Source organism: Delphinus delphis, chromosome 15 (genome assembly GCF_949987515.2).
Source record: "Delphinus delphis chromosome 15, mDelDel1.2, whole genome shotgun sequence".
Lineage (NCBI taxonomy): Eukaryota > Metazoa > Chordata > Mammalia > Artiodactyla > Delphinidae > Delphinus > Delphinus delphis.
This window is the reverse complement of record NC_082697.1, coordinates 86,162,961-86,185,360: the sequence shown is the minus strand read 5'-3', so window position 1 is coordinate 86,185,360 and position 22,400 is coordinate 86,162,961. Positions and strand designations below refer to the sequence as shown.

Here is a 22,400-nt window from a genome sequence, read left to right as displayed (position 1 = left end):
GGTGACCGGACTCTCGCCGGGTCACCTGGTCCCCGACGGCCTCCAGGACGGGTCCTCCTGCGGAGGGCCCCGCCCGACCCCCGACTCACCGACGCACCGACCTCCACCGGCCACCTACCCACCCCCCTGGCACGCTCGCTCCATGTCCCCCACCCCCCCTGTCCTTTCAGTAGCCCGGACCCCATGTGCCTCACAGGCTGCACCCACTCCCCATGTGCACCGGAGCCCGGCCACCTCTCACCACTGCTGTGCCACCTGGGCCAGGCCACCAGCGGCCCCTGCGAGGCCCTTTCCTACACGGCGTCCACTCAGCACAGGAGCAGGGGGTCCTCGAGAGGCGAGGCAGACCCTCCCACCCCTGCTCCAGCCCTCTGTCCCCTGAGTGGCCTGCAGGGCCCTGTTCTCCCCCGCCCTCACCTCTGTGTCCATGGCCAGCGCGTACGCAGGCTGGGCCCCCGGCCTCAGACGCGCCGGGACGCTTGGGGGCTCTGCGCCTGCTGGTGCCCCCCCCGGCCCCCCTCCTCCTCGCCCCCCGCGGCCCCCTGACCCGCGCTCTTACCATTGGCCGGCATCTGACCTGCTGGCTTCTCGTCTTAGCAAGAGCGCCTTCACTGCTCTAGCTGTGTCTAGAGCGGCGCCTGGCGCTCAGCAGGCTGCCGCCGCTTTGGAACACACCTTGGAGCAGCGCTGCCCCGGGTGCGCGGGGGAAGGAGGGCCATGACTCCCCTGCGGCCGCAGCCGCCCGCATCCTGGGGCCCCTCCTGGCGTCCCCAGCCCCGCCTCCCCCCTTGGTGGCTCTGGGGAGCAGGTACCCTTTATCTTGGAGACAGTGGGGGAGTCGCTCAGCACGCGGTCCAGGTCCTCCTTCAGGCTCTGGTTCTCCTCCGTGAGCTCCTGGACGCTCCGGGACAAGCTCAGGAGGGCGCTGCTCATTCTTTTCTGCCTTTTAAGGCCGACGTTCTTCTCCACTGGAGGCCTAGGAGGAACGAGACCAAGCGGCTAAGGTTTGGTGCCTGAACTGGTTTACTACGCGTCCTGAGTGAGGGCTGGGCGCTCGGCGGCCTGGGCACTCAGCGCGGTTTCTGCCGATGAACGTTTGCGATTGAACAGGGAACACTAACTCTGAAGCCCAGACAAGCAGACTGCTATCCGCTCTTCTCATCAGCGAGCCTGTGTAACGAAATACTGTGTTCAGTCATTAGCAATGGACATTAAACAGGACCACTAAGGAACTTGTGGACGTTTACTTTCTCTGTTGTTCTGTAAGTACTTAGATAATAGTTTTTTTTTTCTTTTTTCTTTTTTGTTTTTAAAGATGTTGGGGGTAGGAGTTTTATTAATTTTTAAATTTTTTTAGATTTTTGCTGTTTGGGTCTTCGTTTCTGTGCGAGGGCTTTCTCTAGTTGTGGCAAGCAGGGGCCACTCTTCATCGTGGTGCGCAGGCCTCTCACTATCACGGCCTCTCTTGTTGCGGAGCAGAGGCTCCGGACTCGCAGGCTCAGTAGTTGTGGCTCACGGGCCCAGTCACTCCGCGGCATGTGGGATCCTCCCAGACCAGGGCTTGAACCCGTGTCCCCTGCGTTAGCCAGCAGATTCTCAACCACTGCGCCACCAGGGAAGCCCCTTAGATAATAGTTTTGATCTTGCCTTTTATTCCGCAAAATGAGTCTAAAATACAGTCAATACCCTTTATTCACAGAATCCATATTTGCAAATTCGCCTACTCACTAAAACGTATCTGTAACCCCCAAATCGATGCCTGTGGTGCCTCTGCGGTCAGTCTGTGGGTCTGAGTTGCAGGCGGGCTCACTCCCGGCTGGGGGGACAAGCGCCATCCGCATCTGGTCTCAGGTCTCGCCCTATCCACAGGGTGGATTTCGAGGTCTTTTCTCGTCTTTGTGCCTTCTGTTGGTTTCACCGCTCTCAGCGGTCCCCTGCAGCATAGTTCTTACTTGCTAGGAGGCTGTGACTCAGCTCAGGGAGGAACCACACGTGTCAGAGCTTCGTTCAGGCCTGAGTCACGGCGCGGTTGGTCAAGAGTTCAGTGCTAAGAACGGACACTAAATAAGGTGCCTTTAAACGGAAACACACATGAAGGCGGGTTGTATGCCGGTCAGGTGATGGGAAAGCTGTGACCAGAGGGTCTCAGGAACAGAACTCCGTGCTTCCCCTAGAAGCACTGGTTCAGCATTTCCCAATTCAGTGTTCGTGGACACTTTACAGAACATAACACTGTGAATAATGGGAATCGACTCCTCTGGCCCTTTACAGAAAGTTTGCCACCCCTATTTTATTTTATTTAATTAATTTATTTTTGGCTGCATTGGGTCTTCGTTGCTCCATGCGGGGCTTTCTCTAGTTGCGGCAAGAGGGGGCTACTCTTTGTTGCGGCGCGCAGGCTTCTCACTGCGGTGGCTTCTCTTGTTGCAGAGCACGGGCTCTAGGCACGCGGGCTTCAGTAGTTGTGGCACGTGGGCTCAGTATTTGTGGCGCACGGGCTCTAGAGCGCAGGCTCAGCGGCCATGGCTCACGGGCTTAGCTGCTCCTCGGCACGTGGGATCTTCTCGGAGCAGGGCTCGAACCCATGTCCCCTGCACTGGCAGGCAGATTCTTAACCACTGTGCCACCAGGGAAGTCCCGACCAGCCCTCATTTTAAACTACTAGGAGGAAAGGAGAAAAAGGGAAGACCGCGCCTGGCACATTGTAAATGCTCAATAAATGTCAGTAATTCACTGCAGAGGCTGGTGACACAACCAAATCTAAGATAAGGGATCCCTCCTTTCCTAATTTGTTGAAAGCCTGATATCACCTGGGAAAGGGACAAGGGAAAATCCACGAGATAAGGAAACTTTGATGTCTCTCCTAATAAACTTATTTGGCAAGATGAACTTGTACTTGGTACTAAATGTCTTCCGAAAAGGAAGATCTGCTTTGAAAAATAGTGTTTTCTAAGTCTAAGCTGGAAGCTGTGAAGTAGTACAAACAATGAGAGCCCAGAGCACCGACGGTGCTGTTAGTGGGCAACACATCTGTAACGTCCCAAAGGGAAGCACGCCAGCTCTAACCATGAGCAACACGGGCGCAGGCTCCCAAGTCAGGGCAGTGTCTGCAGGCCCCACCTAAGGCCTACCCTGCTCTGACAGCAGTTTAACATGAAAACAACACATGAAACATGGCTCCCAAGGAGAGGATCATACTTCTTTCCTGTCGTTTCAGAACTCGCCAGGAGAGTCTGGAGACGATGAATCTGTAAACACCAAATTAAAATGCATTTAATACAAAATGAAAAAACGGCAGTGATTCCTGACTTCCACCCAGTGGCAGGAAGTGAGCGCTAAGTTGCTGATTTGTGTTCAAGTTAAGATGAACTAGAAGAGGGCCCCTCAGTGCAGCTGGCCCCCCACCCTCTGACCCCGCCCCCCACCCCGGGGCAGGAGGGCACGCACCTCCTCGTAATATGTCTCCATGGCGATCCTCATCTCCTCCAAGTTAGTGGTCTTCATATCAGTCTGCAGTTTGCTAAAAACCCAAGTTCAGAGTTGACATGGCGGTGCCAGCATTCCCGGGCAGAGCAAGAGGAAGCCTGTTTCCCGGGACATGGGAGAAGGATGGGCTTTGGAAGAGAACCAGGCTGGGAAGCGAAGCCTGAGCCGGCCCTCAGCTGGCCGTGGCCTTGCACAAGGCCGAGGAGAGAATTCTCACACCTCCAGGGCCCTTCCTTGTTGGACCTGCCGCTTTCCAGGGTGAGGTAACCGACCCCCGGCAGGTATTCTTTGCTAACAAGGGCCTGTCTTTAAAAACGGCAGGAATTGTGAAGAAAGACCTCAGGGTTAGATGGGAAGAGTCATCTTTGGGGAAGGTGGAGGGAATGGTTCTTTAAAGGAAAGAGAATCATTTTTTTCAAGTTGTATTGCCTGTATAATTCCCCTTGTGCTCAACACTTAACAGACTTTAGGGAAAAGGCTCTAACAGAGAAATGAAAGTAAAGTTACAGAGTTCAGGATTCTGAGACACAGAAGAAATCGGCAAATGATAAAAATTTTAAAGTTGACGATTCCAGCAAGAAACAAAGGAGGGGGGTTCTATTGTATAAAGAGGATACAACAGAAAGTGAAAACTCAGGTTTCCTTAAGTAAACTCACACACAGCTAGGAAAGGCTCTCCTCTGTGATAAAACAGCAGGAAAGGAGTCCGCGCTGCTGCCCTAAAAACAGCACCAGGGGGGCTTCCCTGGTGGCGCAGTGGTTGAGAGTCCGCTTGCCGATGCAGGGGACACGGGTTCGTGCCCCGGTCCGGGAAGATCCCACATGTGCAGAGCGGCTGGGCCTGGGAGCCATGGCCGCTGAGCCTGCGTGTCCGGAGCCTGTGCTCCGCAACGGGAGAGGCCAGAACAGTGAGAGGCCCGCGTACCGCAAAATAAAAAAATAAAAAAAAAAAAACAGTACCAGGATAGTGCATGACAGCGAGAGAAGCAGGTAGGGGAGATGACCAAGCGTTAAGGGCTTGTATCAAGGTCTATACAGTTCATCTTGGAGATGAAAAGTGACCACAGAAGACTAAGGAGAGAAAGCACTTCTTCAGTGGAACAGGAACAAGAAAAGAGGAAAGGGGAACACTGCTCCTTAGGGTCGGATGGAAGAGGCGCGGCTGTTCACGGTCCCGTTTTGGTGAACGGGATGCTGGACACAGACGTGGGGGCAGGGTGGGAACGGAAGCTGGAGCTGAGGGCACAGCGAGTGTGGACGCGGAGCCGGAGGCAGGCCAGGTGCGCGCCCAGCGGGCCCCTCCCGAGCCTGGGCCACCCCCCGACCCCGGCCGGCCCCCCAAGGCTCCGTACTCGATGGTGTGGTTCTTCTCCTTGCACTGCTGCTCCAGCTTGAGAATCCTCTGCTTTAGCCCACTGATCACCTGCCAAGGCAACAGGACGCGTCAAGCTGACGTCTCTGCGGCCATGGCCTCGCCCTCCCCCTCCCGCCAGGGGCTCAGCCGGCCCCATTCCCCGGGCGGGGTTGGGTGTCCCCGGCCCGCTGACCCGGCAGCACCTGCACAGCGTCCTGCCAGAGCGCCTTCCTACTTAGCTGTCCTCCCCATCAGCGCTGGCATCTCTTCTAGACTCAGCTGGAGAGACAGGGCCAGGCTGTCCTGCCCGCTCAGAGCAGAGGGGCCGGTGAGTGGGGCCACAGGGGATGCTCCCACTCAAAAGGTGCCGCCGTCCCCTCCATCCCATTCCACAGCCACCCTCTGGAGGAAGGACAGGCCGCCGCACGGTTACCTTCGAGGAAGCCACCTCAGTCCCTGGATGCAAAACTCACCAAGCCTAGCCCGCCCAGGACACCCCGGTCCCCAGCACGCCCCTGGGAGGGAGCGGGCCTGGAGGAGGCCGGGCAGCTGGACAGAGGCCTTGAGACGCCCTTCCGTCTCCATGCCTCCTGTTCTCTGTTCATGGGACACTTTGGGAGATAACACCCTGTACTCCCGAAAGAACATCCCTTTCTTTCTTTTTGAAGAGTCAAACAACTTTTTAACTGGATTTTACGGTAATTTTTAATTATACTAGTAATACATGAATACATTTTCTTGAAAAAAAATTATAGATGACGCTATACCCTTGGAGCTGACCCCTGTCAACTAAATACTGTTATCAACTTCCTGTGCATTCTCTAGGCCTTATTACACACGCACACACGTGTGCACAGCCCCTGAAAGTCTGGCATTTTGCTGTTGTTTACACAAATGGTGCCCCCCCCCCCCCGTCATTCTGCAGCTTGTTCTTTTCACTCAATAGGCCGTCTTGGTGATCTGTCCCCACTAGTTCCTACAGATCGATGTTATTCTAGTTACCCGTTCCTCTACTGATAGATGCTTAATTTGTAACCCACTCTTGCTGTTACAGAAACTCCCGGCCGGTCCTCCTTGTGCACACGGGCAAGTATTTCTTTTTTTTTGGCGGTACGCGGGCCTCTCACTGTTGTGGCCTCTCCCGTTGCGGAGCACAGGCTCTGGACGCGCAGGCTCAGCGGCCATGGCTCACGGGCCCAGCCGCTCCGCGGCATGTGGGATCTTCCCGGACCGGGGCACGAACCCGTGTCCCCCGCATCGGCAGGCGGACTCTCAACCACTGCGCCACCAGGGAAGCCCTTTTTATTATAAATTTTAAGTTTATGTTATCAAACCCATTATTAATTGCATCATTAATGTGATTTTTGTGTTCAATAATCTCAGAATTGGATCCTTTCCAGTTTTCTTTTAGCATATCAGGTTTTTTTAAAAAATGTACTTCCTTGACCCATGTGAGGTTTATTGTGATACATTTTTCTCCAACTGCTATCGTTTATTGCCATAGCATTCATCATACTGGCTCCATTTGCCATAATTTTGTTCCATTCAATCTGTTACGTATTATTACATAACACACAAGAGGGGTTTGTATGTGTTTTAAGGTCTAATTCTGTTTCTGCTTTGTTTCTCTGTCTTAAATCAGTATCACTTGTTAAGCCTGACGTGTGTTTCTTAGGTGTGGCGGGCTAAGTCCCCCACTGTGACTACCTTTTTCTACAGTGTATTTCCGGCCTTCGTGCTAAGCCTGCTCAGCCTCCCTCCCACTCCCACTAAGAGCCCCCCAGCATCTTCTTGTAATCCCTATGGCTCCGTGGAGTAGGGTTTCAGGAGGTCCCGAGCCCTTCCCCGAATCTGCTCCTCCTCTGGTATGAGTGCTGTAGAGAAAAGGCATCTCTCTACAGGCTGTTTGGAAGGTAAGGTTTCAGTGGACAGGTTATCTGTTTTGCTGGAGATTATACTCACCCAGCCAGTATCAGGCCTTTTCTCTGCCAGAGTCCGAACAAAATCCGGGCCCTGTGGGAAGTAGATTGAGGAATGAAGACAAGACGTGGTCTAGCCACGCCCCCCCGCCCCCCGCGTTGGCCACGCCCCACGCCTGCCTCGGGGCACCGCCGTGCAGGGCCAGGAACTTACTCGGGAAGGATCCAAAAGCTGCTGTATCTGCCGGTCCTTTCTGCTGTTTTCCTCTTCTAAGCGCCGAAGCTTTGTTCTCATCAGATCCATGTTGCTTTTGTGCACGTGTAATGACTGAAGGAAAGAAGGACCACACACACACACACACACACACACACACACACACACACACCCCGTGCACACACACACACATCCTGGTGAAACACTGAGTTGGAGAGGTGTTTTACAAGCTGCCTGGTTCCCAATCAGGGCTTTGCGTGTGCAGTGGGTGAGGGAGGTCTGGACGTCACAGTGAAGGCTGGGCCAGGGGGTAAATGCCCCGTTAGGTGCAGGGCTACCCAGGCAACTAGGAACTCTGCCCCACACAATGCCAGCAGCACCCCTGCCACAGACAAACGCTGCTCCCCCAATCGATACTGCCAGCAGCACTTCTGGAAGGTGCCCATGTGACGCTCTCCTCCATGTCCGTGTGACAAAGCCCATGTTCTTCACACACCACATACTATCACAGTCTTGTGTCCATTTAAAATTCTTATCCTCAACTAAGGCTCAGTTGGTCAGAGCAGTGGTTCCCAAACGTTTACCTGTGGATGAACTTTTCACCAGTCTGGGGTGAACTTAGAGGGAAGACTGTCAGTTTTTCATAAAACTAAGTTTTTTTTTTTTTTTTGCGGCACGCGGGCCTCTCACTGCTGTGGCCTCTCCCGTTGCGGAGCACAGGCTCCGGACGCGCAGGCTCAGCGGCCATGGCTCACGGGCCCAGCCGCTCCGCGGCACGTGGGATCTTCCCGGACCGGGGCACGAACCCGCGTCCCCTGCACCGGCAGGCGGACTCTCAACCACTGTGCCACCAGGGAAGCCCCATAAAACTAAGTTTATTCAATTTTTACCACTCTCCTGTACTTTGAAATTATGCCCTTCCTATTATTTTGGACATATATAGTTCTTTTATAAAATGGTGATGGTAGGGTATTTTTAAAGTTTGTTTTCAACGTCCTCACTTGAAAAAGCTTTTCCCTAGTCCGGGAAGCCCCACAGCCTGAAAAGCGTAAGGTTAAGCCAGTGCTCGTAAGCCTCATCTGGAAATGCCCACGCGGGTCAGCTAGTTCCGTGGTGAACCAGCGTCCAGCACCAGCCTGCCCCCAAATTAGCCAGTTATCCTGGAGAAGCCCTTCTCCTTTCAAGGGACTCGTAGTGCTCAGAAGAGAGTCCGAAGTGTCTGAACACAGCCAGCCCCCAGCACCGGAAGGACAATTCCAACCAAGTGTGCGTCCCACTGGGGGAAGCCTGGGGAGTCGGCCACATGGCCACAGCCGGCAGGAGAGATACTGGCCCTCACAAGTGTTTAGTGAATTAGTCAATTAATGTACGGTCACTGGGAAAGATAAGAAATCCAATACCGGGAATTCTGCTTCCAGAAATATGGATTCCAGAAAAGCGCCCTCCCTTTTCCCTGTTCCTCGTGCTCAGCACAGCTACCAGCCCGGTACTAAAGCCCCTTCGTGGACCATTTTATCGAATCCTCACAAAACCCTGTGAAATTGTATTATGATTAGCCCCGTTTTTCTACAGGAAACTGAGGCATTACCTGCCCGAGAAAAACTACCCTGATGCCCCAGCTGCCAGAGCGACAGTCTTGAAGATAAAAGTCTCTCCTCTCTGAAGAGAAGCCTCGGCTTATTTAGTTTGAGTGAAGTTAGCATCATTTTACCCAGAGACCCATTTCTGGCCCCAGGCAGGTTCCTCCTGAGAGTGTCGCTGCGGCGATTGTTCAGGGCTCTCAGAGCTCACGCGGTACGGTCCCTTCACCAAGGTAGCAACCCTCCCTGCGGTGCCCCATTCACTTAACACATCTCTGGACAGGGACGTCCTGACTCATCGGGCGGGCCCTGCACTGCTGTGCAGCTCCCGCGGGTGAGGGCTGGGTCCGGTCCACGGGCCCTGGCCCGGTGCCCCTCAGGCGAGATGGCTTCTAGACTCCTCACGTGCTCTGGGCACGCTGGCTGCCAACGCCCTGCTTAACGCTGCCCAGACTGATCACAGCCCTCCGGACAGACGCAGCTCAGCTGGCGGGGCAGGGGTGGGGTCGGGACGTCAGGTCTGTGAACAGACTCACGTGACGGAAGGGAAGGAAGCCCAGTCGTTTCTCCAGCGGCACAAGAATATGTGCGGCTGTTAAAGACCGGTTTGGTGTAGCGGTGACGGTGAAGCAGGTGAGGATGATGTCATTTACTGCAGTACAGTTTGTGCCTTAGGGAACGGGTGGCAGGTGACCTTGATGGAAATCCTGGTGCTACTACTGGTTAACCTTGGAGAGACTACTCACCTCTCTGAATCTCAAGGCTATGACCTATATCTCTTGGGGCCCTTGTGGACATCAACTGAGATCAGGCCTGTGAAATGCCCTTAACACCAAAGAATTATGCAAACGGGAAGTTATTGATAATAATAACACCAAAAGACCTATCATAAGGCCAAGTCTCAGGGCGCAGAGGGACTGGAGTTAATCTAGACCTCCCCGGGTGCTGTCCACTGTGGGGGCCGGAGAAGCAGAGCACGGCGGGCTCTAACTGATGTCCAGGCTTCTCTCACAGCGGGATCGAGGCCCTCTCCGTGAGCCAGTGCCGCCCAGCTGCTCAGGCACCGGGCCGGGGTTTAAACTCAGCTGTCACTCTACAGCTCCTATTTCCCACGTGACACATCCCAGCACAGGTGTGACTTTCCATCCACGTTACCGAGGGCTTTCCCGCTTAAAGTCAACAGAGAACAGAGGGAAACGCTACCTTCTTCAGCTCAATGATCTCGTCATACATGCCCTCCATCTCTCTGTAGACAGGGGTCCCAGGAACATAGCCTGCAGGGAGACACACAACCCTCTGAAAAGACTGTCTGCAAAGTAGAAGGAATTCTTGGCCACACCTTAAGGGAAACCTGGAGGTTAATGAAATTATTCTTTTTTTTTTTTTTTTCTTGTTTTAACTTCTTTCCCCAGAAGTAAGGAAACCAAAACCGGTATTGATATAGAAAGAAGAAGCAAGAGAAAACTAAAAGATGTGAACACGGGGCTTAATTATAGTAAAAGGATTAACGGAGGGGGTCAAAAGGAGAAGTGCTGTCTTTAGATTTTAAACAGCAAACAGATAAAAAGACAAACAAAAACAAACGTGGTCATGTCATCACGCAGGTGACAGCACCCAGTCCGATGTCTAACAGTAGGTACAGTGTACACTGCTCTCTGCTTCCATGTGATCCCTAAGGGGTCAGGACTCTGAAACACACCAGCCTGAAACAGCGCTGCCAGCTAGCAGTGCGGCAAGGTGACCATCCCTGGCACCAGGACAAGGTTCCTCTGTGCTTCCCACGGGGCCAGGGCCGACAAGCAAAGCAGTAAAGGAGGGAGGAAGCACATGGGTAAGATCAGACAGGAAGACGGAAACATGAAAACCAACTGATTCTTTCTGGTGACATCTGGGGTTTTTATTATCCTTGCAGTTCTCATTTCTGAGATTGTTTATACAACAAATTTAAATACAACTCTAAGTTTAGGGAGATAGGCACCACTGAAGCCCGGGACGATGTCTCTGTCCACATCGGGAAAGCCGCTTTCTAGGAGGGCAGGATGGACTTTCAGGGGCCACTGTCCTCAGGACACTGACTGAGGGAGCCCCAGATCTCACTGTCAGAGCACACCCACCAATCCCCATGCCCTTCCGCTCTGCTGTTCCTCAGTCGTGGCTGTGTCACCATCAACGTGCTCACCGTGGCTGGCAGAACGCCTGAGATTTGACCTCTGCATTCTTTCCGCTTCAGTCAAATCGTCAGGGGTGCTGCTGGGGGGGGCTGTTGGTCCATGCACGCTCCAAGGTGAGGTCTGATTTCAGGGCTGGGGTCAGACTTCCCGGTTTCAACGTGCATGGATTTAATATGACAGGGACAAGCAGAGACAACGTAAGGCGCTGCCTCTAATAATCAGTCTTCAGGGTTGAAGAAAGCTTAGGGAGACCAGTGGTGTGTGAGAAACGTCCAGCCACCGGCCCGCAAAATAAACAAAGCCCTGACGTGTGGCGTTTGCCCACTCCCGCGGTGTGCGTATCCCCGGCACACCCAATCTCAAGCTGCCGGTGTGACACGGGACAGCTCACACAACTCCTCAAGCCAGCAGGAGCAGCTCCAACACACGACTTCCCGCAGCGCCCAGACAAGCCAGGACCCAGGCGGCAAACGTCAGGAACCACACCACGCGCTGCGTAAAAGCCGTGGGGCGCGATGTCTTTGAGAAGATCAAAAACAGTGCGGCTCCAACGAGTCGTATTAAACGCTCTGTGCCAGGTCACCACCCGAGATTTCTAAGACGCTCCCTTCGAGCAGGAAGGGTTTCTCCCGGGCGACCACATACCTTGCTTTGAGCTTCCCAGCCACAGCTTCTGGGGGGTTAAGGACATTTGGCTCCCGAGGGGCGCGCTGCCGGCTGTCCTCAGAGACCTCCAGGAGGCCACTTTTCGCGGCTTAGAGTGATAAGGTGACTCTGAAAGGCCAACGTGTGGTTTTAGAGGTGCCAGGTATCAATGTCCGCTCAACATACGTGCTTCCGAGAGACAGAAGTGGCAAAGCAAAATATTCCCAAGGGCGTGCCAACCCCAGATGAACACACTCCGACAGAATTAAAACTATAGTTACGACTTGTAGGTATACTTACATTTGTTTTTTACTTTTTATTATAGAGAAATAACGGGACATTTATTTTAAAATGTGAATCTAAAATTCTACCAATATTACAGTACTTAATTTCCCATTCAATTTTTTCAGAGGCATATGTATTTTTATATAGCTGCAGTCATAGTGAACACACAATTTTGTATCCTTTATACTTAACACCGTAAATATTTTTTCATGTTGCTGTCAATACCTAGCGTGCAAGTAATAATATTTAGAACTTGATACGTAAAACGGCTAGAAGAAATGAGGAAAAAATTGTATTTTTCCAGGGCATTTTTGATTTTGTCATCAAAACAACGGAAAGGTTTTAAAATTATATTTTAATCTGGAATCTTATGGAGATTATGCAAACTTAGCAAAGCCAAGCTATTCATAAAATATGCTTATATTTCTTAAATACCAAAGAAATTTATATTTGTAGAAGGTCCTGGGATTCTAAATCTAATACATTTAATTTTTAAAATTTCTAAGATTTTTCCATGGCTTCAGAATTTATGGAAAATTTCCCATTATTGTTTAGGGTGAAGGAGTAAAGACACATTGGAGTGCTCATTTATGAAGGTAAATTAGTGATTGGAAAAAACCCACAAACGACATTTCCCTCCTAAACGTATGGGATTTATCGATAAGTAGTAAGGATTCCCAAACATGTACGCCTATGGATAGAGCTGCGAAGGAAGAAGGAAAAGGGCAGCAGGCGGTGGAAACCTGTCGGTGTGGAAGGACCGGAAACTGGCCGCCTGCCCCGGCCTCCTCAGAGCGCTGTGAAGCCCGAAAATCTCAGAGCGCGGGTAGCTGCAGACCCACGTGGCCCCGGACTGGGCAGTGAAGAGAACCACTCATGAAGTGAACAGGACAGGCATGACTCCTTCTGTCACGGCCCGGAAATCAGACAGGCGCACACCTCTTAAGGGAGTGTTAGGAGGGCGGGCTGGGGGTGTCCCAGGGAGGGGACACAGAGCGTCCTGTCGCCGTGTCCATGTTGGATGAGCAAGGTGCCTGGGATCAGCGCTGCTGCGGGGACAGGCGTCAGGCATGGCCGGGGGAGAGCACGCTGGGGGGCGGGCAGGGGCAGGGCCACTGAGTGACAGCACACCTCTCAGGGGGTTTTAATGCTTCGGGGGTTCTGGCCATCCTAAATTACGTGAAACACAATTCTGACATTTACAGAAATCGAGATAAGAGTAATTTGGTTACTAGCATTTTCAACACTTGAAATGCTTGACTTCCAGCAAGAATAATGAGAGATGTCTGACATTTACCTTAGGTACTTTCTAGACAAGAAGGACTGAAACAAAATGGGCTGAAAAGAGAAGGTTTAAAACACAAACACCCATACTTTCACTTTATATCAATGCTCAATTTTCTCCACGGAAGGAGAGCCGGGACCTCCGAACTCCAGATTGCCAGATGCTTCTTTCTAACACTCGTATTTGTTTGTGATATGAAACATACTTTCTTCTCTTTGCAGGAATCTATCTTTCTGATTATGTGGTTCCTGGGCTAATATGAAAGTTCACTTGTATTCTCTGAGTGTGTCATATATAAGACAGTATGTTTCAAATACTTATGTGTATAAGAAACGTAAGCCTGCGCATATGGTACACACACGTAGATAATAAGTCAGGCAAGGCCGCAGGCTTGTGCGCAGCAGAAGGAAGCCAATCTAGGACTTGGTTTGTCACAAAGGCCTCGGGAAACATAAAATTCAGCAAAGCACCCAGATGAACAGCTTTGTGTCTCGAGGAATAAATCCTGCGTTGTCTTCCCTTTGGCAGCGCTGGGAAGCGCATGGCGACTTGAGAAAGAGAACGTGGAAGGCCGCGAAGCACTGTGTGTGTGGGAGGGAGGAGGGGGGCTCAATGGGACAGTGACAGCTCGGGACCTCAGCCCTCGCGGGCCCTGCCTCAGTGGCCCTAAGGGTTCAGAGAAGAAGGCGGTCCTGATCTTCCTCGCAGGACGCTGGGGAAGGAGGGCTTCCAACCACCATTTTCTGAGTTAAACTGTGGAAACTTGAGGGACAGGGGCCTGGTCATACTTACTCGGTGATGTAGGGGGAGGTCTGTGGAAACTTTTCCTTTTCGCTTTCTGAAAGGAAGAAGAAACGACAGAAAGCGGGTTGAGCCTTCTCGAGCAGCCCCAAGGGTCCCAACCAGGAAGCACCGGGGTGTTCAGGATGGGCGGGGGCGGCAGATTAACTGGCCGAAGCAGAGTGCACGCAAAGGAGGGCACAGGGCACAGGGAGACGCCCCCAGACGCAGGAGCAGCAGCCCGGCCGCGTCCAGCAGAGACGGAGGTGTCCCGCCTCAAATCCGCCCTGAAGGTACCACCAGCCGTCCCCACGCCCCCCTGGAGCACGGGGGTGTGACTGTCCGCAGGCGGGACTCAGCAAGATGAAACCTGAGAGTGAGGCAGAGGGGAAGGTGCAGCAGGAGGGGCCCGCCTGGAGCCGGGGGCCCCTTCCATGCCTTCCTCCCCGATCTGCTTCACGCTGGACACAGAACCCCACTTACTTCCCCGCCAGCGGGAACACTGAAGTGCTCCGTGCAGGCTGACTTTCCCCCAGGAGACTGGTCCCGATCCCTCCTCCTCCCGGGAGCATCTTGGGCCCACGTCCTCAGTGGCGTGGAGGGAACACTCTTAGCTCTGCGGAGGTCCTGCGCCTCAGACAACAGGCCCAGGATGCCGCCCCTGGAGTCCCCAGAGCTGCGGTGGGACGTGCTGGGGCCGCCTTCCCCCAGGGCTCCGTGCTGTGGTTAGGCTAGAATTTGTCTGCTGGGAGGCGAGCACCTGCCAAGGTCTCCTTTCTCACACCTCAGCCTCCGACTGCATCACGGAGCTCTGCTCCCGCCCCGCCGTTACGTGTCAGGACTGGGGAGCTGGGGGCGGGGGGAGTGCAGGCCAAAACCAGGTGCAGGATAGGAACTTGTCATCAGCCTCAAAAGTACTCAGCTCACGACTAACTTCCGGGTAAAAGTTTTAAAATTACCATCTAAGTTATTCAAATCCACCTGAGGGCCTGGAGCTTTTCAAACTCGGAGCAGCATGTGGAATTTGTGATGGGGCGCTAAACACAGCACTTGTGGGGACGCCGCGTGTGAGCACCGCAGCCACGCCCCCCCCCCCCCCACCCCCCGCACTCACCGTCTCTGAGTCAGAGTCGAAGGTTATTGCAGACAGGCTGTCATCTCCCTGGAGGAAGAGATGCGAACAGAGAAAGCTTCAGGCGCCAGCTTGGCTCCACAGTCACCCTGACAGAGTGGGAGCGGCCGGGCCAGGCCGTGCTGCGGCCGCAGAGCCCCCATCCAACTCAGAGCATCCGTCCACAGCAGGAGCAGCCAGTCTGTCCCGTCGCATCCGAAGGAACAGGTGGGGACACAGAACAAAACTCTGCTGGCCCCACCCCTCTAGGTGGTCACAAACCACCGAGGTGGGATGGGGGGGTGGGAGGGAGGGAGACGCAAGAGGGAAGAGATATGGGAACGTATGTATATGTATAACTGATTCACTTTGTTATAAAGCAGAAACTAACACACCATTGTAAAGCAATTATACTCCAATAAAGATGTTTAAAAAAAACAAAAAAACACAAAACTCTGCTGGCAGGGCTGCTCCAGGCCTGTCAGTCTAGCGACACCATCTCCACAGAATTGACAAACACTTTTTTTTTTTTAATTTAATTGAAGTATAGTTGGTTTACAATACTGTGTTAGTTTCAGCTGTACAGCAGTGATTCAGTCACATATGTACATATTTCAGATTCTTTTCATTATAGGCTATTACAAGATATTGAATATAGTTTCCTGAGCTACACAGTAAATCCTTGTTGTTTATCTATTTTATATACAGTAGCGTGTATCTGTTAATCCCATACTCCTAATTTATCCCTCCCCCAACGAACAGTTCTTGATAAAAGTATTTCATCTTTGTATCAAAGCACAAGGAACCTGTGACTACATCCTGGTGAGAACAAATCAGTCATTCACGTATCCATCAGTACACAAGTTATTTGGGCGTATGGAGGTTCCTACCTTCTGATTCTAGTGATCTGCCCTGGCCCAGGGAGTGAAGTAAAATCTGTACTAACATCGGCACTGGCATGTCAAGGAGAAAAGGGAACTTTCCCAAGAGAATGATGTGTCTGTGTTAACACACTTACTCAGGTTTAAACCCTACAAGGAGAGAAAGCAGAACAATTTCTAAAATCCCTCCACCGTCCTGTACAGTTGACCTAAAACGCTGATACTGAAGTTAGGACTGAATGCGCCCGTTATGAACCAATAATGCCGTATCTGGGTGGCGGTGTAACTACGGTTCAGCGAGCTGTCTGGAGCGCAGCTGAGTCCATGCAGGGCTGTAGCGGGACTGGACTGCGTTCTGGAAAGCACGTGTATCGTCTACAAGCTTAACTATCAGTACGTTAGCAACAATTCTGCTGGCCGCTTGAACTTTTACTAAAAACGTGGGGTCGCACAATCACACGGGCAGGGGGCAGCTGCCACAGGGGGCACCCTTCCGGTGCGTGCCTCTTAAACAAGGAGAGTCCAGCGTAAGGGTGCGGAGGGACTGGATTCGGGGGACGAAGGGAAGGTAGTGCGTTCCAAACAAACAGAATCTTTAAAAAATCAGCCACTGAATTACTTTTTTGATGTCATTAAACAGATGACATTTTAAGGTATAAATAGCAAACGATAGTTGTAAAGTTTTCACTGAACCTAGTATATGGAAATGATGTGCAAAATTGAGGCAGGGAAGGGAGGGAACTGGTATACACACGATGTAGGAGATCAGGAAAGCCAGTCAAAGGCTCAGTCTTCGTCCCCTGGCATCACAAAGGGCAGCCCGCCAACCGTGAAGGTGAGCTGTCAACAACTGCATAGAAAAGTAGCAAGACTTTCTTTTGTGAATACTTGTCACTATTCTTTGTTCTGAACAAAGTCTTGAAAACTTTTTAAGGACCTGCAGTTTCTACGAGGGAATGAGGTTACGTGTGTGGTGAACACAGCAAAGTGGTCTCTGTGTTCGTAGGTGGGCTCACCCACACCATCGCTTCCCCCCCAGTCAGTCCCCCTCAAACTCTGCCACCCTCCATCCTGCCAGTCAGAAGGAACTAAACAAGCAAAATATAAGTATCTGAAATCATAGAACAGCCCAAGATCCACCCCTCAGTCGGCAGCATGAAAGAGACCATACACGGCATTAAAAAAAGAAACAAAAGCGCACGTTAACGGCCGAGTCATTCTTCCTTCTCCAAGTACGATCTGAGCTGCCACGCATTCCTACACGAGATCGCATTCATGCACCGTGAGTCAGGAATCGCAGGGCGGTGACGGTGGCCATGCCCCTCACCCCTCTGCATCGCAGCTTCCTCGTCGACGGGGAGGACACGTTCTCCTACCAGGATTTTTAAAGCATTAAATATATACTAACTAAAACACTGGGGAAAAAAGACATAGTGTCCAGAAAGAGATGCAGGAACATATGGGGACTTAGTATATGGTAAAAGTGGGGAAGGACTGCATTCATCCAGGAGGCATCGTCCAGAGCGTGGAAGGCCCTCTCCTCAACAAACAACCCTTTTAACAGAAGAAGCCACGAAACAATCTTTTGCAGTTTCTGGAAACTGACAAAAGCACCCAGCTATGGAGAAAAATTGATTCAAAAATATCTACTAAGTCCAGGGAAGAACGTCGAGAGTCAGAGGCACCCCTCAGCTCCCCGTCTCCATCTGATAGAAAGGATTCCAGAGAGCTCTCCTCCAGGCGGGTGCAGTCAACACAACAGGGGTGGTGGTGGATCCCCTGCCCCCAGCTCCCAGAAGTAGGGTGTAAGCTCTACCCCAGAGGCGGCAGACAAAGACTTCCCCTGTGCTGGTAGGGCACAGGGTCCACGCAGGGAGGGCAGGCCCAGAAGAAGTGTCACTCCGGGGAAACACTGCACTGTCCCTGCTGTGCAGTGGCCCAGAGGTCCTCCCCAAAGGGAGAGGCAGGACGACGGCTGTGCCGAGGGGACTGACTGTATTTGCACCAGAGAGTGGAGAATTGCACGCCTCCCTGATTCCATTGCCAAGTTGCAGACAAAGTGGGGAGCGATCCCGAGGCCCCCAGCTCCGCGGTCACGCAGCAGAGAGCTCACTGGCAGAGCAACCGGAAGGTGAAGAGCCCAGAGCGCCCTCCTGAGGTCGCGGTCAGCCCTGAGGCTCAGGGAGGCCGCTGGCAAGCCCTGGAGTGCTCTGTCAGAGCAGGCTTGTCCCCACGCTGCACCCACGTCAACCCAAGGGCGCGAGCCCTGGTGGTGCTGGGGCTTTGGCGCAGCTGCTGACCAAACCCTGGCTGAATGATAAACTACCCTGACCCAAGAGCAGACCCCAGGAAGCCAGGCTTCAAAGTACAATGACAGGCACCCCCGGAAGTCCAGAGAGCCACACGCATGTCCAAGGTCGCCCTCTCAGGAGAGATGGGAGAGGGAAAACCCATACGCGCTAGTTCCCCGTTGTGCGTGGGCAAAGATGTAAACCCCTGAACTGTGACAGCAGCCTACACACACACACACACACACACACACACACACACACACACACACACACACACCACTCAATGGTCAAGGGCGAAAATCTGACTGGCCCAGGGGGTGAAACACAACCTCTGACCAACAAGTGGCTTCTGCTGACCCAAGGGTAACCCCTAGGTAGTTGGGCTAAAAGATTTAAACAAGAAAAAATCTGAGCAGGGAAACAGAGGCTGCACGGTGCGGGGAAATCGACTTCACACGTTAGCTCGGCCAAGTCACTCAGCACATAAACGAACGACTGAGCAAACCACATCAACCCCGTGGGGAGGAGCTGCTGTAATATGTTATCTAAATGTCTAGTTTTCAACAAAAAACGACGAGACACACAGAGAAACAGGAAAGTGTGACCAATATACAGGGGGAAAGAGCAGGCAATAGAAACTACTTTTGAAGGGCCCAGATGCTGGACCTGGTGGACAAAGGCTTCTAGAGCAGGCAGAGCCGTAGAGCAAGGAACAGAGAATCTTCCAAGTAGTAAACGCCCTGCCCTGTAAATGCTCTTATCATCTTGCTCTAGAAACTGTGAGCCCTTTAAGAAGCGTTGGCCCTTAAATCACCAGGGACCACGCCCAGCCTCCACTTCACCCCTGTGGCTCTGCCCTGGCCAGCGGGGCCTGCTCACGGCCACGGCACAGTGGGCTCCCTGGCACCGCGGTAAGTGCTCTGTGAGGTTCACGAGCAAGCCCAGAGGCGGCTGTGTTCCAAGGGACTCGGGGGATTGGACAGACTGGACAGTGCCTGTTCACAGGAGGTTCTTGTCTGGTTGAGAACAGACGTAAGCTCAGCAGAGAAATTGCCAGTTAGCCTGGGCCAAGGGCGGCGAGTCTCCTAAACGCCCGGAGAGCCCTGCCCCAGCCTCTTCCACAGACTGGGTTCCTGGAGACCAAGGCACTGGGGCTCAGCTTGTCTTTGTCTCCTCAGAGGCCGGCATGTATAAGGGGCTTAACAAACGCTTCTATGTGCAAGAACGTTTACAGCAGCATTGCTTCTAACAGCACAAACATGAAAACATGAGAGTAAAAGTGAGCTTCCCTGGTGGGGCAGTGGCTAAGAATCTGCCTACCAATGCACAGGACACGGGTTCGAGCCCTGGTCCAGGAAGATCCCACATGCCACGGAGCAACGAAGCCCGTGCGCCTAAACTACGAAGGCTGTGCTCTAGAGCCTGAGCTCAGCAACAAGAAAAGCCACCGGAATGACAAGCCCTCGCACCGCAAGGAAGAGTAGCCCCTGCTCGCCTCAACTAGAGAAAGCCCGCATGCAGCAATGAAGACCCAATGCAGCCAAAAATAAATGTAAATAAAATAAATAAATTTAAAAAAAGGGTAAAAGCAAGGAAATGGAGAGTTAAAATAGGGCTATCCTATTAGGTTAGCATTTTATTTTTTAAAAATATTATCTTTCCATTTTTGCATGAGTAATAATTGTCGAGAATATTTATTTATTTAGGCCACGCCACACGGCAGGCGAGATCTTAGTTACCCCACCAGGGATCAAATCCGTGCCCCCTGCAGTGGAAGCACGGAGTCTTAACCACTGGACCGCCAGGGAATTCCCACGTTAAAGTTTAAAAAAAATTTTTTTTTAAATTGAAGTATAGTTGATTTACAGCATTGTGTTAGTTTCAGGTGTACAGTAAACTGATTCAGTTATATCAGACATATATTTTTTCAAATTCTTTTCCATTATAGGTTATTACAAGATATTGAATATAGTTCCCTGTGCAATAGGGTAACTCCCTGCTGTTTACATGCCATATATAAGTGAGATGATACAGTATTTGTCTTTGATGTATTTCTTTTTTTAAAAAATTGAAGTAGAGTTGATTTACAATGTTGTGTTAGTTTCAGGTGTACAGCAAAGTGATTCAGTTATATGTATATATATATAAAGTTAGAATTTTAAAAATCATGTTTTTGAAAGTGTGTGGATATGGGAAGATGCTAGGAAGAAATAAAACGGCAAAGGTTACAAAACAATATAAAAATGATCTCAAGTTTTAAAAAGCACATGAAAAAAAAAGATGCGCTGAAAAAAGGTCGGAAGGAAATACACCAAACATTAACTGTGGTTTTCTGTAGGCAGTTAGATTATGGGTAATTGATTTTCTCTACTGGGCATGAATAACATTTATAATAACAATATGAGACGTTGAAGGAGCAGTAACTGAGGCCACTGTAGACGGGCAGGCCTTCCAGTTGAGGCAGGACTTGGTGCCTTGATGGACAAGTAGGAAACTTTCAGCAGCTCCAGTGGCAGCAGCACTGAGCCCCCGCTTGGGGTCAGCTCTGTACAGCCATGCTGGGTACTGCCATCTCTGGGAGAAGGAAGCAAAGTGAGCCAGGTTCCCTTTGTCTGGAGCCCTCCAAAGGCTTCCCACTGTGGCCCGAATACATTCAAACTCCATGCATGGCCTGCAAGGCTCTCCACGGTCAGGCCCGTGGCTCCCTTCCATCCACACCCATGCCCTTGAGGAGATCCCAGCAAGCTTTCTTTAAGGCTCTGGAACCACTGCACTTTCCCACCCCAGGACCTTTGCACCTGCTGGCCCCACTGGTCTCTGATCTTTACCAGAATGCCTCCTTCTCATCAGTGACATCAGGACACTCCAACTTCTCAGAGTGGCTGTTCCTGGCACCCAGTCTAAAGCAGCCTCCCCAGTCCACCTCCGTCACATGGGCTGTTTTATTTTCTGCAGGGCACTTTCCACTTTCTGACTTGATGGACATGATCTGTTTTTTTACCTTGTTCTCCCCCACCCCACCCCACGCCACTGGAATGCAGTTTATTCATCCACAATAATGTCTCCAGCAGATGGTTGGCGCGCCAGAAACACTAGGTAAACCAAGTCCCCCGCCCTGGAGGCACGGGGTGGGCGGACACTTACGCAGTAAGCTCTGTCACCCGGCGGGCCGCGGTCGCTGGCTCGGCACAGGCCCCGCTTCGCAGGCGCCGAGCAGCGAGGGCGCAGTGTCCGGGAGGGCTTTCCGGAAGCGACGGCCAGTGCAAGGACAAGCGGGGAACTAGAGGTGGCTGGAGGCTGGGCGAGGGGCAGCGACGCCCGGCCAGTCGCACGCGGCCGGGGTCCGGAGGCCCGCTCTTATGCGGTAACAACAATGGCAGCTGTCACCGGCGGTCGCCGGCCCTGCGCCCCCTTCCTCCAGCCCGCGCCTCGGCGAGGGGAGGCAGCCAGGGGGCCTCCCCGCCCTCCACGCTTACCATCTCCGAGGCCGGCTCCCCGGTGCTCAGGGACATGGCGGCGGCGCTGCCCGATCGCCCCTGGGCGCTGCGAGTACGGCCGTCCGGTTCTGGGGCTCCGCCGACCGCCAGCCTCGGGGCCTGCCCGCGCGCCCGCCGCGACCCCGCTGCCATGGCAACCGCGCGGGCCCCCGAGCCCCGGATGTGGCCGGCGCCCCGCGAGGCGGGCCGACAGTAAGCGTGCTCGGGGAGCCCCGGCGGGTCGACAGGCTGCGCGCCCAGAGTGTGGTGCGGAGAGCGGGGCGGAGCTGGAACGGTCCAGCCGCCGCCGAGGCTGCAGTGTGAACCTGTGCACTAGTCACCAGAGCCGGATATTAATATTTATTAGGTTAACGATGAAAGGGACAAGGGGCTTCTGCGGTGTCCACAGTCTGCCAGCTCTGAACGCCTGGCATTCGGAAAACCATCTTCCTGATCTCGGTACCTCAGGCTCAAGGGTTCTGATGTAGCCACAGGACAATAAAAAATAAGAGTTTGCACTCACTGTATTCAGTGTGCGTCATGAAGATCTTTAGGCGAGTTGGGCTGCAAAGTTTATTTAAATTATTAGCAAGTATAACCTGCCCTTTCTTTTCATACAGACCTCCAAGGGCATCTACTCTGTCCCCCTGCCCTGCTTTATTTTTCCAGCCCCCTGGCCTTTATGATCTACAGGAACTTCCCATGTCTAGCATGTAAGCTCTCTGGGGCAGGGCTGTGTTTTGTTCACGGCTGTATCTCTCTCCTTTGGATCAGGGTCTGGCACATAGCAGGTCCTCAATCAATAGGTATTTGGTGCCCGGCAAGTCATAACTTCTCTGTGCCTGTGTCCTCAAGTAGAAATTGGAGAAAAGCGTTGTGGTGAGGATCAAATGAGTCAGTATCTCTAAACTGCTTAGTGCAG

At 52.5% G+C, this 22,400-nt stretch overlaps 1 protein-coding gene across 6 annotated transcripts in view; it reads right to left on the bottom strand.

Moving 5' to 3' along the window:
• Positions 1–21,754, bottom strand: part of IQCE (IQ motif containing E) — a 39,479-nt gene extending 17,725 nt beyond the window's left edge. For all 6 annotated transcript variants that reach the window (XM_060032531.1, XM_060032534.1, XM_060032532.1 and 3 more), the window contains exons 1-11: positions 21,479–21,754; positions 14,834–14,881; positions 13,732–13,777; positions 11,370–11,498; positions 9,757–9,827; positions 6,974–7,087; positions 6,803–6,853; positions 4,839–4,909; positions 3,448–3,520; positions 3,199–3,248; positions 813–976 (exon numbers count right to left, since the gene is read on the bottom strand). In XM_060032531.1, the coding sequence (XP_059888514.1) occupies positions 813–976; positions 3,199–3,248; positions 3,448–3,520; positions 4,839–4,909; positions 6,803–6,853; positions 6,974–7,087; positions 9,757–9,827; positions 11,370–11,498; positions 13,732–13,777; positions 14,834–14,881; positions 21,479–21,631 (970 nt within the window). In that variant the 5' untranslated portion in view covers positions 21,632–21,754. The remainder of the gene's footprint in view (positions 1–812; positions 977–3,198; positions 3,249–3,447; positions 3,521–4,838; positions 4,910–6,802; positions 6,854–6,973; positions 7,088–9,756; positions 9,828–11,369; positions 11,499–13,731; positions 13,778–14,833; positions 14,882–21,478) is intronic.
• Between the last annotated feature and the right edge of the window lie 646 nt (positions 21,755–22,400).